Source organism: Schistocerca serialis, chromosome 7 (assembly GCF_023864345.2).
Source record: "Schistocerca serialis cubense isolate TAMUIC-IGC-003099 chromosome 7, iqSchSeri2.2, whole genome shotgun sequence".
NCBI classification, from domain to species: domain Eukaryota; kingdom Metazoa; phylum Arthropoda; class Insecta; order Orthoptera; family Acrididae; genus Schistocerca; species Schistocerca serialis.
Window position 1 is genome coordinate 370,739,145 of NC_064644.1, and position 15,697 is coordinate 370,754,841.

At 43.4% G+C, this 15,697-nt stretch overlaps 1 protein-coding gene across 1 annotated transcript in view; it reads left to right on the forward strand.

The window, feature by feature from the left end:
- The window catches only part of LOC126412218 (protein kibra), a 205,144-nt gene that overhangs the window by 125,587 nt on the left and 63,860 nt on the right, over positions 1-15,697 (forward strand). Inside the window, exon 3 of the mRNA XM_050081703.1 lies at positions 8,291-8,385. Coding sequence (XP_049937660.1) covers positions 8,291-8,385 — 95 coding nt within the window. The remainder of the gene's footprint in view (positions 1-8,290; positions 8,386-15,697) is intronic.

Here is a 15,697-nt window from a genome sequence, read left to right on the forward strand (position 1 = left end):
AAAATCTGTCGAGAAAAGTAAAACGAAGAGTAATAACACAATCTTTGTGGCTCAGTTCGTTACTACGTGCTCGCGAACCGGGCTCAGAGTGAGAGCTCTCCAAATGATTCAACGTTCCTCTTGGCACGTTCACGCAATGTTCACGAAATGATTCAGAGATAGATGTCTGCTGTTTGGGTGAGCCATTTCTTCGTTGCGTCTCGGTATGTGCGAGGAAGCAGGTTATTTGTAGCTGGAAGAATACACAAATTTGAGAATGGACAATGGGTAGATATTCAAAGACAACAGTAATAGTTGCTTGTGTATGACCCTTGTATCATACCCGTAACACAGTAGCGAGTAGGGGCACCTGAAGTTACAAGCTTTTTCCACACAGCGTAACTCTATATAGCGTGGGGTCAGTTAAGTAGCGATCAAAGATTCCGAATAATACAGAAATATGCAAGTCTCTTCGCCTCTGTTCACCCCGAACCAAACATCTGTACTTAGACAAACACTCCTGAATAGAATAACGACAAAGTAAGCACTCTTGAGCCAGTGACTACTGTATGTATGCAAAGTAGGGATTGTTGTGTACTGTCAGCTTCGTCCTCCGCCTCTTGTTTTTGTTCGTTCTTTTCTTCTTCTTCCTCCTCCTTTCTTCCTAGGCTGAAGTCTGATAACAGTATGCTTCAGTCTATCTTCAGGTTGTCCCTCCTCCATCTTTCCCGTGGACGGCCGGATGGTGATTTATTTTTGCGATTTTCACAATCTTCCGTTCATCCATATTGCCTATGTATTCTCTACGTTACTGCATTTTCTAATGTGCCCACTCATTAATGGAGCCAGTTTGCATTCTTTTCTAATACTTTCACTTCTCTCCCTCTCTCTTTCTCTCTCTCTCTCTCTCTCTCTCTCTCTCTCTCTCTCTCTCTCTCTCTATCTATCTATCTCCCGCAGTCTCCCCCGCAAAATTTTCATTTCCGTGGTTTCAAAACGTCTTCAAATTTTTGATGTTTTTGATTTTGTATCAGCTGTGTACTTAATAATTGGTCTCATTATTGTTTTGTATATTCTTGCCTTTACATCTTTTCCTAGGTGTTTGTTTTTCCCCAAATTATATCATTTAAATACACTGCTACTTTGTTTGCTTTTTCTGTTCTTTCGCTAACTCCTTTGCGACATTTTCATAGCTGGACAATTCAATGGCAAGGTATTTAAATGTCATTACCTGTTAAATAATTTTCTGTCTAACTTCGATTTGCAACTAATTGGTTCCACAGACATTGTCATACATTTATTTTCTCGAACAGATATGTCCATATTTAGGTTTTTGGCTGCCATGCCAAATATATGTAAAGGTTTCTGTAGATTATCTTCACTCTATGGTAGCAGAACTGCATCGTCAGCATAACAAATGATTTTTATTTCTTGTGCCCTTATTCTACTACCACTACCAGCCAATACCACCTTTATCCTCTCCTCTATTCGAGCAGCTGTAATAAAATATAACAATAATTGTATTCGGCGCCTATTGAAGTTCGTCATTTGTAGCTATTATCTGCTGCTGGCACTCTGGACCGACGATATTCCAAGAGTCTGTTGATATGAGGAAGCCGTTCGTGCCCTCGGTTCAGCAGCGCTTCCGTGAATCACTGTCACGCCGACACACGTGCACGCTAGAATGGCGGAACTTGCACGTGTCACGACTGACGCAGGAATGTGCTGTGCCGCCAACCGAGCGAAGAGGCCGGGTGAAGCGACGCGTTCTTTCTTTGTGGTGTCCTCTGAAGCAGCTGAGGGGCGTCTCCAGTCCTGACAATAGAGGAAGGTCAAGTCTACAAGAGACAAGCACGAGAATTTCCGCAGTCGGTCACTGATATTCCGGCGGCGATGTTAATACGCTTATAACGAGGGTTGTAGTGGCTGTAGCATTTCTTTTGTTCAAGACGACCATGCGACTCTCGACAAATAAATGGTGTTAGAAAGCATACACTACTTAAAGGAAATGCTACTGTCTATTGATAATGGTGAAGTAAGCAGACATACGAGTTGTATTACCGTTAATAGTGAAAACTGACAGGCATTAAAGCGTACGCTAACAGAAGCAAAACCGTTTGGAAAAAACGAGCCCACAAACGGGCTGTTTGCGAGGTAAGTACGGGTGTGTGGTTGTGACCCGACACTAATTTCCGTATGAAATACAGTTCTACTTAGTACAAACATGTCTGAGGTTTCACGGTGCGATTAAGCTCCATGTAATTGGGGTCTAATCTTAACCGTGGCCCATGTTTGTGCAATGTGGTCCGTGCATGATGGGGCACCGCCACATTTTGCTACTGACGTAAGGTGACACCAAACGCGCCTATATGATCCAAGAAGGATAAGTAGAGCAGTTGAAAGTGCTGCATACATATTAAAATGTGTATACATTTCAGATGACTGATCTTGAAACTTAAATTTTGAGGCGTTTTTATTATATTGCTTTAGATTCCGTAGCTCAGTGGTCACTCAGTCTGGCTGTTATCTGGAGGATCATACTTCGATTCCGGCTACTGCCAAGGACTTTTCCTTGGTGGGAGAGCTGGTACGGGGTGCGCTCAGCGTCGTGATACCAGTTGAAGAGTTACTTGATATCCAAACGGATATGATACACGAATTGAGGTGATAATCATGAAAACAAAGGCGTTTTTCGTTTCGGCAGTACCTTCTCAAGAAATTTCAGTCACCAACTTTCTCCTCAGAGTGAGAAAATCGAATTATATATATATATATATATATTGCTCCTACCTTCGTAGGGAGAAATGATCATCACAATAAAACAAGAGAAATCAGAGCTCGCACGGAAAGATTTAAGTGTTCCTTTTCCCACGTGCTGTTCGACAGTGGAACGGTAGAGAAATAAATTGAAACTTGTTCATTGAATCGTCTGCTAGGCACTTAATTGTGAATTGTATAGTAATCATTTACTTGTAGACATAGTTAACACATCCTGTGGGCCATAGGCGGAGTGTGACACGGCGATGGGTGGCTCCTGACTGGCTCATTGCTTGCTGTTTCTCGATTTTTTATTTTCCTGTGGTGCCCATTGTGTGGCCGATTCTCCCCACAATTCGTAGAGTTCTGTCATTCAGCAACGAATATAGTCGTATATTTAGAAACGTCAGTCAACCAATGTTCAATTTGTCCATGTTGGCTATCATTTGAGACAAAGAATAGGAGATCCACACGGGTTCGAATATGTGCATAAGATTTTCCTGCGATTGTCTCACGAAGAAGAGGTTGTGTCGAGCGGGATGGGTGCGCTCCTTTTGTTTAGGAAAGCTGCCATCGACCTCGTCAAAACGTCGCCCTCCGGAGAGAACGGTCAACGCGCTCGCCTGTTGCGGCCGCGCTAACAGACTGCCTTTGTGTTTGGGCGCCCCGTCCAGAACAAAAGACGAGACAGCGGACAGGCGATAGCGCCGGAATGCCCGTCGTCCGGCTATTACGGTTATCACGGGCGCTCGATAAGGGGCATTCCTGCGCCGCTTTATTCGGCACGCGTCGCGTGCTCTGCTGCTCGCCGGCCGTCCCAACACAGCGAGCCCCGGCACCTGGGTTCGCGCGTCCTTTCGACTCTCCGGTTGTGGTTGCGTTTGTAAAAAACGTGCCGTAATGTTGGCCTGTTGCCGAAAGAATAGACAGTGTGAACTTTCCGGGTTGTCGTTTAGTCTACTCCTGTGTAATGGGATCACTTGGCCGGCGATGCCTCCGCTCGCCCACATACCGTTGTTATAACCCAACGTGCTCTACAGTGTGTCGACATCTTGCCTTGGCTGCTCGAAAGCAAGATCTGCCTCCAGTCCAGCATATACGGGACATCATCGGATGGCAACTCCAGCGTCACCCACAGACAGCATTAACTGTCCTTTTATTAACCGACCAGGTGCAACAGCCACGGATCTCCATCCCACATGCTTACATCCGACGCCTGTAGAACAAATGCAAACACGTTTGCGTGCTTGCATTCAACATTCTAGCGGTTTCTTCGGTTATTATCTGTTGCTTACATTAACCTGTAATACTTTCAATGTTACTCGCTTAAATATATTACCTAGACAGATGCATTCCCGAAATTTCATTACGCTACATTATTTTATTTTTTGCTGCTGCGGTTTTTTTTCTGTCAGGGTAGTTTTGTAGTCTTTTCATTCCGTTAGCTTGACCATTTCGTCGTATAAAACGTAGAATCTTTATCTTCTAGCTGACAACTCCTAAAATGTCTGAATATCTCAAAGATGTTAGGAGCGCACGTCATTGGCTCCAACGGAAGTTCTGAATTCTTACTTCGCACTGAAAAACGCAACTGAAGTGACGTCACTGGTCGTGGCATACTGCAGCGGCACCGTAGTTGCACGTGTGAACACCCAGGCGCAATGACAATGCAGTTACTTTCTGCCAAGACACTAAAAGTTAAACTCAGTTGTAGGCCTACTTAGTGAAGCCACTAACCTTCCCCCGCAAGTGAACACAACCGTTAGATTGCTCCCTAGTGGACGTATTTCTAAATATCAAATTTTAGGCATTGCCTCTCACCACAGACAACACAGTGGCCGACGGTCTTCACTTAACGACCGAGAGCAACGATGTTTGCGTAGAGTTGTCAGTGCTAACAGGCAACCAACACAGCATGAAATAACCGCAGTAATCAATGTGGGACGTACAATGAACGTATCCGCCAGGACAGTGCGGTAAAATGACCGAAGCGAGTGGTTTGCTAACACCACGACATCGCCAGCGACGCCTCTCCTGAGCTCGTGACCTATCGGTTGTGCCCTAGCCGACTGGAAAACGCGTGGCCTGGTGAAATGAATCCCGATTTCAGTTGGTAAGAGTTGATGGCAGGGTTCGAGTGCGCAGACTTCACGAAGCCTTGGACTCAAGCTGTCAACTAGGCACTGTGCAAGCCGGTGTTGGCTCCATAGTGGTGTGGGCTGTGTTTACATGGAATGGACTGAGTCCTCTGGTTCCGTTGAGCCGATCATTGTCTGTAAATGGCGAAGTTCGGCTACTTGGGGAGATCATTTGCAGCCATTCATGAACTTCATATTCCCAAACAACGATGGAATTTTTATAGAAGTCAATGCGTCATGTTACCAGGCCGCTGTTGTTCGCGATTGGTTTGGAGAACATCCTGGACAACCCGAGTGAATGAAATGGGCACCCAATTGACCCAACATGAATACCATCGATTATTTACGGGACACAATCGAGAGGTCAGTTCGTGCACAGAATCCTGCACCGGCAATACTTTCGCAATTACAGACGGCTATGTACACAATATGGCTCAATATTTCTGCAGGGGACCTCCGAGGACTTGTTGAGTTCTTGGCACGTATAATTGCTGCACTACGCCGGGCTAAAGGAGGTCCGATACGATGTTAGTAGGTACCCTGTGAATTCTGTCGTCTCAGTGCTACATCTGCATCGAAACTACACTCTGTCATCCATGCATTCAGCAGCAAGGACTGATTTATAACGCGAGATTTTCAAAAACAATGATATGCTCGTTTCCAGTATTCAGTGAAACGCCCACATGATATTTTTCCCGAGTAGTGATGGTGCATTAGCGTTGGAGAACTCTTAGCTTTATGTAAACCTCCAACAATTACTGCCACTCAGTCCAGAAGTAGCTGTACACATTTGCGGGGTGCTGGGGAAACTCATCGCGAGGCCGGGAGCGGCTCGTGTCCCGACGGGCGAGAGAGGTGAGCGACACAGACGAGCCGCCACTCCAAGCCACGCCACACCGCCTGCTGGCTTTAAATTCCTCAAAAGTGCCGGCCGTAAAAATACCCGACGGCGGCGCGTCTGATGTAGCGTTAGAAGGGCCCACACTTGTCTGCGACAGCGCACCGAAAAAAGGGATGCCGGATGGTGGATGCTCACCAGTGGGTCCGTATCTCTCACCGTCCTCCTGTTGCAGGATGGTTGCAAAAATCTTCAAATTCTCTGTCTCCTGTAGTAGTCAAGTAGAGGAAACCGATGCATCATGACGTTACTCAATGTGTTTTCTAATCGCATTATTTCCTAATTAACAGCTTCCTGCGTTTGAAACCAAAGGTTGATAATCGATTGGAATACCGGCATGGACCCCCAAAAACAGATAAACTCGTATCAGCCACTTCTATAAACTACTTTTCACCCACCTTCTTGAAACCCTATTTCCGAGACCATTGCCCTGAACGAACATGGCGAAGATCCTGTGCGCATGGTTCATGTAAGCGAACATCCGCGCCACTATTTGCACCTGTAGAATTCAGCATGTTCACGCATAAAAACCGAATTTAACATTTGCCGCACCGTATATGAGGATCTTTGCCGCATTACAGCCACTCTATTAGGGAGGTGTGATAATCAGCAATGTCCCTGTTATCCAAATGCTATTATCCGGCTTGAGAAATGTCCGTGCACAGCTCGGCGATTTAGAAAATGACCTAAGCCTGAAGTGTTATTATAAGTGGCGATCAGAATGTTTTTGGCCAGGCAATGTCGCCGTGAACACCGAGGCAATCATCCCACCGATGCAGCAGTTTGAACATACCCCTTTGGTAAAACACGGCACCCTGCTGCGTGAAGTAGTCCGTAACTGCTTACTGCACATTGTCGTCCGACAGGAATCTTCGATCCTTCAAGGATTTTTTTAAGGGACCGAAGGCGTGACCATCGCATGGGAAGATATCAAGACTGTAGGACGGGTGAACGAGTGTCTCCCACATGAGTTGGCGTAACTTCTGATATTGGTTGAGACTGGCCTTCTACATTGACCGGCGTTTTGTGTCGAATAGCGACCAGCATGGAACTTGGCGTACCGTTCCACAACGATGTCTTTCGACACACGTGTTGCCACATATACATTTTCCCTAGGATGTCTACCAGTATTTGCCAAGAAAAGAGTAACAGCACGTTGGCCCTGTTTGGACATCTTTGGTATTAACGTCACCATAGATCACCTTTCCGCATTTACCACACGCACGTCGGAAAGACACGAATCCCACACTAATCCCTTGCCTACGTGTCGGTGCTTATATACCCGCATCGAAGTTGCGCTACGGTGCATATACGCTACAGCAACGCCCTCATAACGAAACTTTTTGATTGCTCTTTATACCACGATTATTTTTGTTCAGAATAAAAATCTATGATTTTGAAGAGGTTGGTAACGAAAACATCCTTGAGTGGTTAAATACGAGCGGAGATTTGAGCAGCTAATTGACGCGGATACAGTGAATAAAGTGCGTTCGGTAGAGCAAGAACGAAAACTAGGCGAGTGAGGAAACCGTTATCATGCACACCGAGGTACTGGAGTGCGTTGATTAGTTAGTGGATTATGCGGGACAAAATTCGTTTGACTATAGGCAATGTTTTTACTCTGCGCAAAACGAGAATCGTCGTCGGGGAAAAAGTAAATGAAAAACTGAAACAGAACTAAAAGGACGATTATTTTCCAAAATCGAACTGAGAGAAAGTGACACGAAATACAATGCGTTGTGTTGTAATTTTGTAAATAAGTTAAAACTGAATAATACAGTACTGATGGTCCACAATATTTATTTTATATTTCACTTGAGCGGCCTCTCGGCTTTCTACGCTAACTTCTGACAACATAAGACCAAATAGTCCAGACGACATGTTGTGAAAAATAAAGCAGATGACAGTCACCGGTAAAAAAACATGTGTATTTTGGATTATCCGAGTTCTTTTCGGTTATTTGTGTAGACTGTAATCTGCATTAACCCGTATAATGGTATTATTTGTCATTATTTTTCTGCGAAAAGTAACTATCATACAGTTTTGTTCGCTAGCAGTGTCGGGCATTGAGGTGTAGCGGTGATGTGCGTGCCTTGATGGTGAAAGATCGCGGGATCGAATCTCACCCGGGACTCGGAATTTTCACTCTACTTTTTAACTTAGCATTCACCTCTCAGTGATGTGGAGATATGTCAGAAACGACGTGTGGTTCAGATTCCACGTTAAACTGTAGGTCACTTTTCCTTGGGGAGAAAAGTGGTGCGAAATTATTATAATATGTTATTATTATTGTTATTATTATATACTTGTAATTTAGTGTACACACCTCTCACTACACGTTTGTCAATTCTTTCCAGAGAATACAGAATACATCGATAGTGTACTAGGTAACATCGTATCACAGTGGACCTCAAGAGATACTTTACCTAAGACGCAATTCGCTGATTCAATTGCACCGCTATCTGCTTGTTTCTGTTCCTGAGCACTTGCCCGCTATAATTTGTATCCGTGGTTACAGAATGCACGCAACTGGAGGACCCCCGCCTCGAGTGGCGAGCTATCCAGGAGGCGATGCTACGGGACTACTTGCAGACGGCGCAAGACGTCCTCGAGGTGAGTAGCGACTACTTCAACCCTCCGTTCCGCTTCGCGCGATCATTAGAACGTGCGTGTGCTTACTTAAGCTGCAGATACCCAATATATACTAAAAAAAAAGACCTATGTAGATCGTTAAATGAATTTCCTTATTTATTGCGCCGTTTCGGCTACTGCCACAATCAGATATCTGCAATTCAGATTACAGAAACATAAAGAGTGGGGTGCGTTTATCATACAACATCGGGCCACAACAAATTAAAAAGTTTTCTTAGAAGTTTCACTCACCAAAAAGTGTGAACTATGTAAACGACGCTCAGTGCCAATATTTAAACGTATATCTAATCAGAGTATCTGCTAACAACTGATTCAAAAATTACCAGCGGGAAAATGCCCCTAGGTGAGCACAAAAAATGCGAAACTGTTATTGATTGTTTAAAAGTCTCTGAGTGTAAACGCTGCCTCATTCTACCTTCCTCAGCTCCTTTAAAAATTTTCCCAAATATTTTGTCATGCGAATATATTCGTGCCTTTTTATAACGTGCAGCTAATCTAAAATGGTTCAAATGGCTCTGAGCACTATGGGACTTAACATCTGAGGTCATCAGTCCCCTAGAACTTAGAACTACTTAAACCTAACTAACCTAAGGACATCACACACATCCATGCCTGAGGCAGAATTCGAACCTGCGACCGCAGCAGTCGCGCTGCTCCGGACTGAAGCGCCTAGAACCGCTCGGCCACCGCGGCCGGCTCAGCTAACCTCAAACTGCCACAAGCTCCCCAAACTGTAATTCATTCACATACCCTAGTCCATCGCTCTAAGTCGCTCATACCCATCCACTCCTATTTGACTTTTCTCACTACTTATTTAGCCGAATTCACTGCCATTAACCCTCTGTGTCTGTAATTGTCACAGCTACAGTCCCCTTCGTTCTATCCTACTACTATAGTCTCCTGTTACTGTCACCGTCCCCCTCTTGCTCTCTCTTACTGTTGATACCTTATTCCTTCCTTCCTAATGCTGCTGCTGTCTTTTATCACAGTTACTGTCTCTCTCTTTCTCGTTGTCATTGTCATATACTATGTCTTTCATTATCACTAGCTCTCACCCATTTCCACTTTCTCTTTCTCTTTATTGCTCCACCCCCCTTTCCTCTTTTCCTAGTACTGTTCTAGTACTGTCAACTATGTTTCACTTTTTATTCCCTCTCTTTCTCTCGGACTACCATTGTCTCCTCTGCTAGTTTCCCGTCATCCACTGTCCAGTTCCGTCGTCCTTTGCATCAGCTCAAGCGTCCTTTGTAGCTTGCAGCTCTGCGTTAGTGAGACATTTCTGTAATGTTTCGCTAATGCAGAGTTGCACGACCATTGCACTCCTTTCCTTTTAATTCCATACGCACAGTAATTGTGCTAGCTGGACTGCTAGTAGCACTTTGGAACTCATACGAGTGACTCCTCCCGCTGATTTCGTGGGATTTCTTACAACCGCACTCCGCAGCGCTCGACAATCCCTGTGCGTCAGTACGTGTGGTCTGCCTGGCGTTGATTTAGTTACGGTTGTTCCTTCGTGTTTCTGTGTTTCACAACCACAGCACCACCAGTCGACATGGGCAGCTTTAGAAGGGTTGAAATGTCACTGATGATACTCTGGTGATGTCCAATGACCAGCCCACATTCGAAATCGAGCTCTCCTGACCGACCCATTTTGCTATTCCCCACCCCCTTCCTTTTATACTGGGAGCCCACCTCTCGTGACATCTAGTGGTCAGTTCCACATTACGTAGGGCTGTCTGGATATATTTGATCACATGATTAGAGCAATTGGTAAGGTCGGATAGGGAGGATCCCGGTGCGCTGGTCGTAAGCGAGAATGCAGCTAGATGCGCCCGCAGCGGAAGTCCCGAGTCAGCTGGAGCAAGACGAGCAGCAGACGCGAGTCGCCGCCGCCTGCATCACCGCCCGCCCGGCAGACAGATGGGCGCAGGAAGCAGCAGCGGCGAGGCGACCCAGAAAGGGGAGCAGGGGGGGAAAGCGCTTTCCCACGGCCACGCGCCCCGCGCTGCGCCCGCTTCCGGCCGTAAATCCGACTGCAATCAGGCGAGCGCCCGAGCTCCGCTGTCCGCGCCGCCTCCACATCCCGCTCCTGCCTGCTCTCCCGAGGTGCCGTCGAGCCCGCCTCGTACTTCGACCGCTGACTCTGCCTACCTCGTTACAGTACCAAATACTACTATAACAGGGGATGTCGATCGTACACGAAACAATGGCAAGAGCGGAAAAACTGATAGAGACCGACCTTGGGGAAAATCAGTTTGGGATCCGGAGAGATGCAGGAGGAGCGCGCGAGGCAGTGTCGACCCTACGACTTATCTTAAAAAACGGCCTGAAGAAAGGCAAACCTATAGGTATTTTGTTGGAAACTGGCATTTTGAAATCGTGACTGTGTACAAAATACTGGTTGAATCTTGGAAAGGAGAAAACAGCAACCAGCCACTTGTAATAATGCTATTTATTCACATACACCGGTTTCAAAGCGACAGGTTCATCATCAGGCGTCTTTCCTCGTTAAGATACATATTTCTTGTTGTTTACATTAGTTTTCACTTTGCCAGCCGCTGTGGTCTAGCGGTTCTAGGCGCGCAGTCCGGAACCGCGCGACTGCTACGGTCGCAGGTTCGAATCCTGCCTCGGGCATGGATGTGTGTGATGTCATTAGGTTAGTTAGGTTTAAGTAGTTCTAAGTTCTAGGGGACTGATGACCACAGATGTTAAGTCCCATAGTGCTCAGAGCCATTTGAGCCAGTTTTCACTTTCTATTCCCCCCTTGTGGTGAAAATTTCTGCCGGCCGCGGTGGTCTCGCGGTTCTAGGCACGCAGTCCGGAACCGCGCGGCTGCTACGGTCGCAGGTTCGAATCCTGCCTCGGGCATGGATGTGTGTGATGTCATTAGGTTAGTTAGGTTTAAGTAGTTCTAAGTTCTAGGGGACTGATGACCACAGCTGTTAAGTCCCATAGTGCTCAGAGCCATTTGAACCATTTTTGAAAATTTCTGAGGGTTTTGATGCCATACAACGAAGACATTAGAACGTAATTGTACCTAATAACGATTGAAAACAATGTAAATAAATCATTAGAAACTGTTTTAGTTTTACGTTACTTGCGTGGAACATCCCGCGTCATTACATGGCGATGCAGATTGCTTGTGTTCATGCAGTAGCAAAGACCGTATGAACGCATATGTTGTAAAGCACCACTCACACACGCCAAAATTTTCTTAACATGGGAATATGCTTACAAAGATGGCGATATCACAAGTTTAACAGTGCTATAGAATTTCTCAGAGATATTTCAATAGGTACATTGATGTGATACTAGAAGTTAACCGAGTATAAAAGTTTCATTTCATGCAATTTGTATTCAGTGAGTGGTCATTTATTATAATTAAGATAAACAAAGAAAGAAGCTAGTTTTTAAAAAATGTTACTGAAATGGCATTACGTAAATATTACGGTGTACACTGGAAAGAAAGTAAATGATGAGAGACAGTAGTACATAAGTAAATATTACGACAACGGACATTATATTAAAATGCCATTGCTAGTTGCAGGTTTAAATCAGTTAGACTGTTCTAATAATGCACTACTAAGCAAGCTGTTATATTTTATGTACTGTTTCATGTTGGGGTAGTGTCTGCGTGTTGTTACTGTCGAAGGAATAAGTGCTTAATATATGTTTCAAAAAGGAAAACAGGTGAATGAAATTTGAAAAGACGTTGCATTGGCTAACTCAGTCTGTTCATTGAGGGTTCTTTTGGTGATTTACTTTTGTATACATATATTTCAATCTCTTCAAGCGGATTAATGAATCTACTGCATAAATACGAGCAGCGAGCATTGCAATGTAATTGCGCGGAATTTTAGACTTCCGTAATGTAAAACTAAAACAGTTTCGCTTTAATGATTGATTTACATTGTTTTGAATTGTTATTAGGTACATTTACAGTCAAACAGGACGTTTCTCACATCATGTTTTGGTGGTAGGGCACCCCGAGAAATTTTCACCGTAAAGAGGAATAAAAAGTGAAAACTAACGTAAACAGCAATAAATCTGTTGAACCTGTCGGTCCGAAACCGGTAACGGCACTATTTATGTGAATAATTAATGTTATTAAAAGTGGCTGGTCACTGTTCTCTTCTCTGCAAAAATCAGCCAGTACTTTTACAGCGTTTGCAGATTTAGAGTGAGCCTTTGGCAGTGTTGACTAGACTACACTCTTTAAAATTCTGAAGGTAGCAGATATAAAATAAAGAGAGTGAAAGGTAATTCCGAACTTGTGCAGAAACTACATTGCAGTTATAAGGGTCAAAGGATATGAAAGAGCTGCAGCAGTTCCAGAATGGTATGCTTTAGGATTTGAAGCCTCTACCCTGTGTTATTAAATTTGTTCATTGAGAAAGCAGCGAGGGAAACCAAGGAGACATTTGGAAACAGAATTAAAGTTCAAGGAGAAGTAATAAAAGCACTGGTGTTTGCTGATGACATTGTGGATATATTAGAAACAGTACGGGACTTGGAAGAGCAGTTGAACGGAATGGATAATTTGTCAGTAGCGTCTTTGTAGTCTTGTGTGGAGGTGGAGCGCAAAAGTTAAGGTAAGAAGAGAATAGAAGCTTTTGAAATGTAGTGATGCAGAAGAGTACAGAGTTGTAGGCTTATTACTCGCGTTTCCGTAAAGTGAACTGGTAAATTTTATGCTGGTGCAACAGTTTAGTTTCCTTCATCACGATTTTTCTTTTATCAGAGTCTTTATCAGTTCTAGTTACGCAAGGATAGTGAGAGAATAAGTAAAATGGCAGACACGCAAGTACGTCCAGCAGCGCCACTATGTTAGATCTGCAACTGCTGATATTGTGAAGTCACTATCTGGCGCATAATAATATATAAGACTTCAGATATTTCAAAAATGTTACTGTTATCTGAAGATAAAGTCATCAACTAAAAATCGAAATCCAATTTCCATACGGTGTGAAGTTCCTAGCCATGTGGAGCTGTTAACAACTGGTCAGAAACATAGAGAAATGTGAAGTTACGAGAGCTATTATATGTATAATTTTGGCGTTCGAAGATAGGATTACTCCAAACTGCATTCTATCATAAAAGCAAGAGACAATAACAATGTTTGGGGATAAAGAATGAAAATCACGTAGGGTCTTTTATGTACAAAGCAAAAGAAAATCTTAGGTTCATTTGCAGGACTTCGCGTAATTTTGGTTCGCCTACAAGAGATATTACTCGTAAATAGTTTGAACGACGTTTGATGAAATATTGCTATAATATGTAGCGAACATATCAGGGGAGATTAATAGGAATACGAGTTGTATTCGAATTAGAGCATTGCGGGTCTTCGCAAGTTTGACTTTAGGGAGACTGACTGTTATGAAAGTGTTAAAAACTGTAAATTGGTAGAAAGAGAAAACAAATATTTTGCTCTTATGTGTAAGTTTATAAAATTCATTTTCCAGTTTCGTGCAAGGAATCTAGAAATATCTTGCAGTCGGTTATAAATTAAGAATAGACTTCAATTTATACGTTATAAATAATTCTGCTTTCGCAAGTCTGTGAAGATGCTGTTACATTAAGCACATTTTGCGCGGATGCACATAACTTTACTTCGTAATCGAGTGCAGCAAAAATAAGTCTTAGTAAGCGTATGTGGAATAGTGATTAGTGGCGACATGTATACGCAGTATATCACTGAGCGTGTCGTCGAACATGGGCTGCAAGCGTTGATCAATGAAATTTTTTTCACGCTTCTTGTCATCTCGGAAAGCTCCTTCGGTAGCGGCAAGTAGGCAACACGCGTGTCACGTGCGTTGCGCGGGAACTCCCTTGCGCCCGGCGGCCAGGCCTTCGGTGAGGCCGATGCTGCAGTAAAAAGCCTCTTGATATCTTGTCAATAGAACAGGCGCGTTACCGGAATGAAGACTGCAAGAGCTGTTACTATCACAGTACAAGTGGATCCGTTTCAGGCTTTTTGCTTGCATTTGATACCATCCGTTTCCTCCGTGCACTTTGGGTATTCTTTCCTGTATTCGCGTGCTCACATGTTAATGCGATTTCAAAATTTAAAGAGTGGGAGTGTAGTCTAAGATGTATTTTTTTTACAATACGAAAACGTAATTATCCCAATTAAATCATCTTTTTATTTAATTTCAAAATATTATTTTTTTAATGCTTCAACTGCTTCGGGACTAAAGGGTACATCACAGCAAAATGATCGAATGTTATGCTGATTTTCATTTCCATGCAGCAGGTTTTATGTAAGCTACGTGTTTTTTTTTTTTAATTTATATTTCGTGTGCAGTCATTCTCTTCAATAGAGTATCTTCATCTTGATGTTCTTAGCAGTAATTTTTTGGGGATTTTTATTAGAAAGTAACGCACACGCTTAGCCAGCTTGTAATCTATATCTGTCTCTAATATTTTTCATTGTATAGTTGCTTTTTGATTTTTCTCACCGTATTGGTGTAAGAATGGGTAATAATGAAATGCTTCCGACTAGAGCATGCATTCCAGAGTGACAGCAATGTTAACCATGATTTCGTGCTTTCGTTGTTGATATTGTTTTTATTACATTATTTGTCGGTGGAGTGATTGAAACAAACGAGGCTTCGAAAACCACTTAAGTTGGTTCACTACCAGTTTCACGACAAACAAATCTGCGACGCTTTTTGAAAAAAATAGCTACTCTCTCCGTCCGACTCTTGCGTCCATTCGGCTCAGTTCGGATAAAGAAGAATCATTCATAGTCTGTAGATTCATGATGTTTTGTTCTTTTCATTTCAGATGTGCTATCTGTTTGTAGTGCATACAGTGTATTTTCCTATCTGATTAATATTTTTTCTCGTATACCATCTGGATAATGTATGACATGGCGCAGACAATAATACATCACAAAGTAAAAACACACATCATAATAAACCAGTAGATAGGTAAATACACTATACACAGTGCAGACAAATAGCACATCTCAACTAAAAAGCACAAAACTTCATGAATCTAAACAATTACTTAAAAGAACGGTCTGTTAATGAAATAAGATACACACAACACACCTACAATCAAACAGCACACTGAAGATTATTCAGCATAGAAAAATGAAGCCACTAAATCACGTTCGATAACAGTGGAGATTCTTTACTAATGAAACAGGTATTCATTGCACAATGCACATCTTCTACGCGTACTCCTGAAGGTTTACAAGCTAGTCTAACGGACACAGTAGATACCACGAGCAGTTTTCCTTTCGCGTGTTCTTCTCGTTACATTT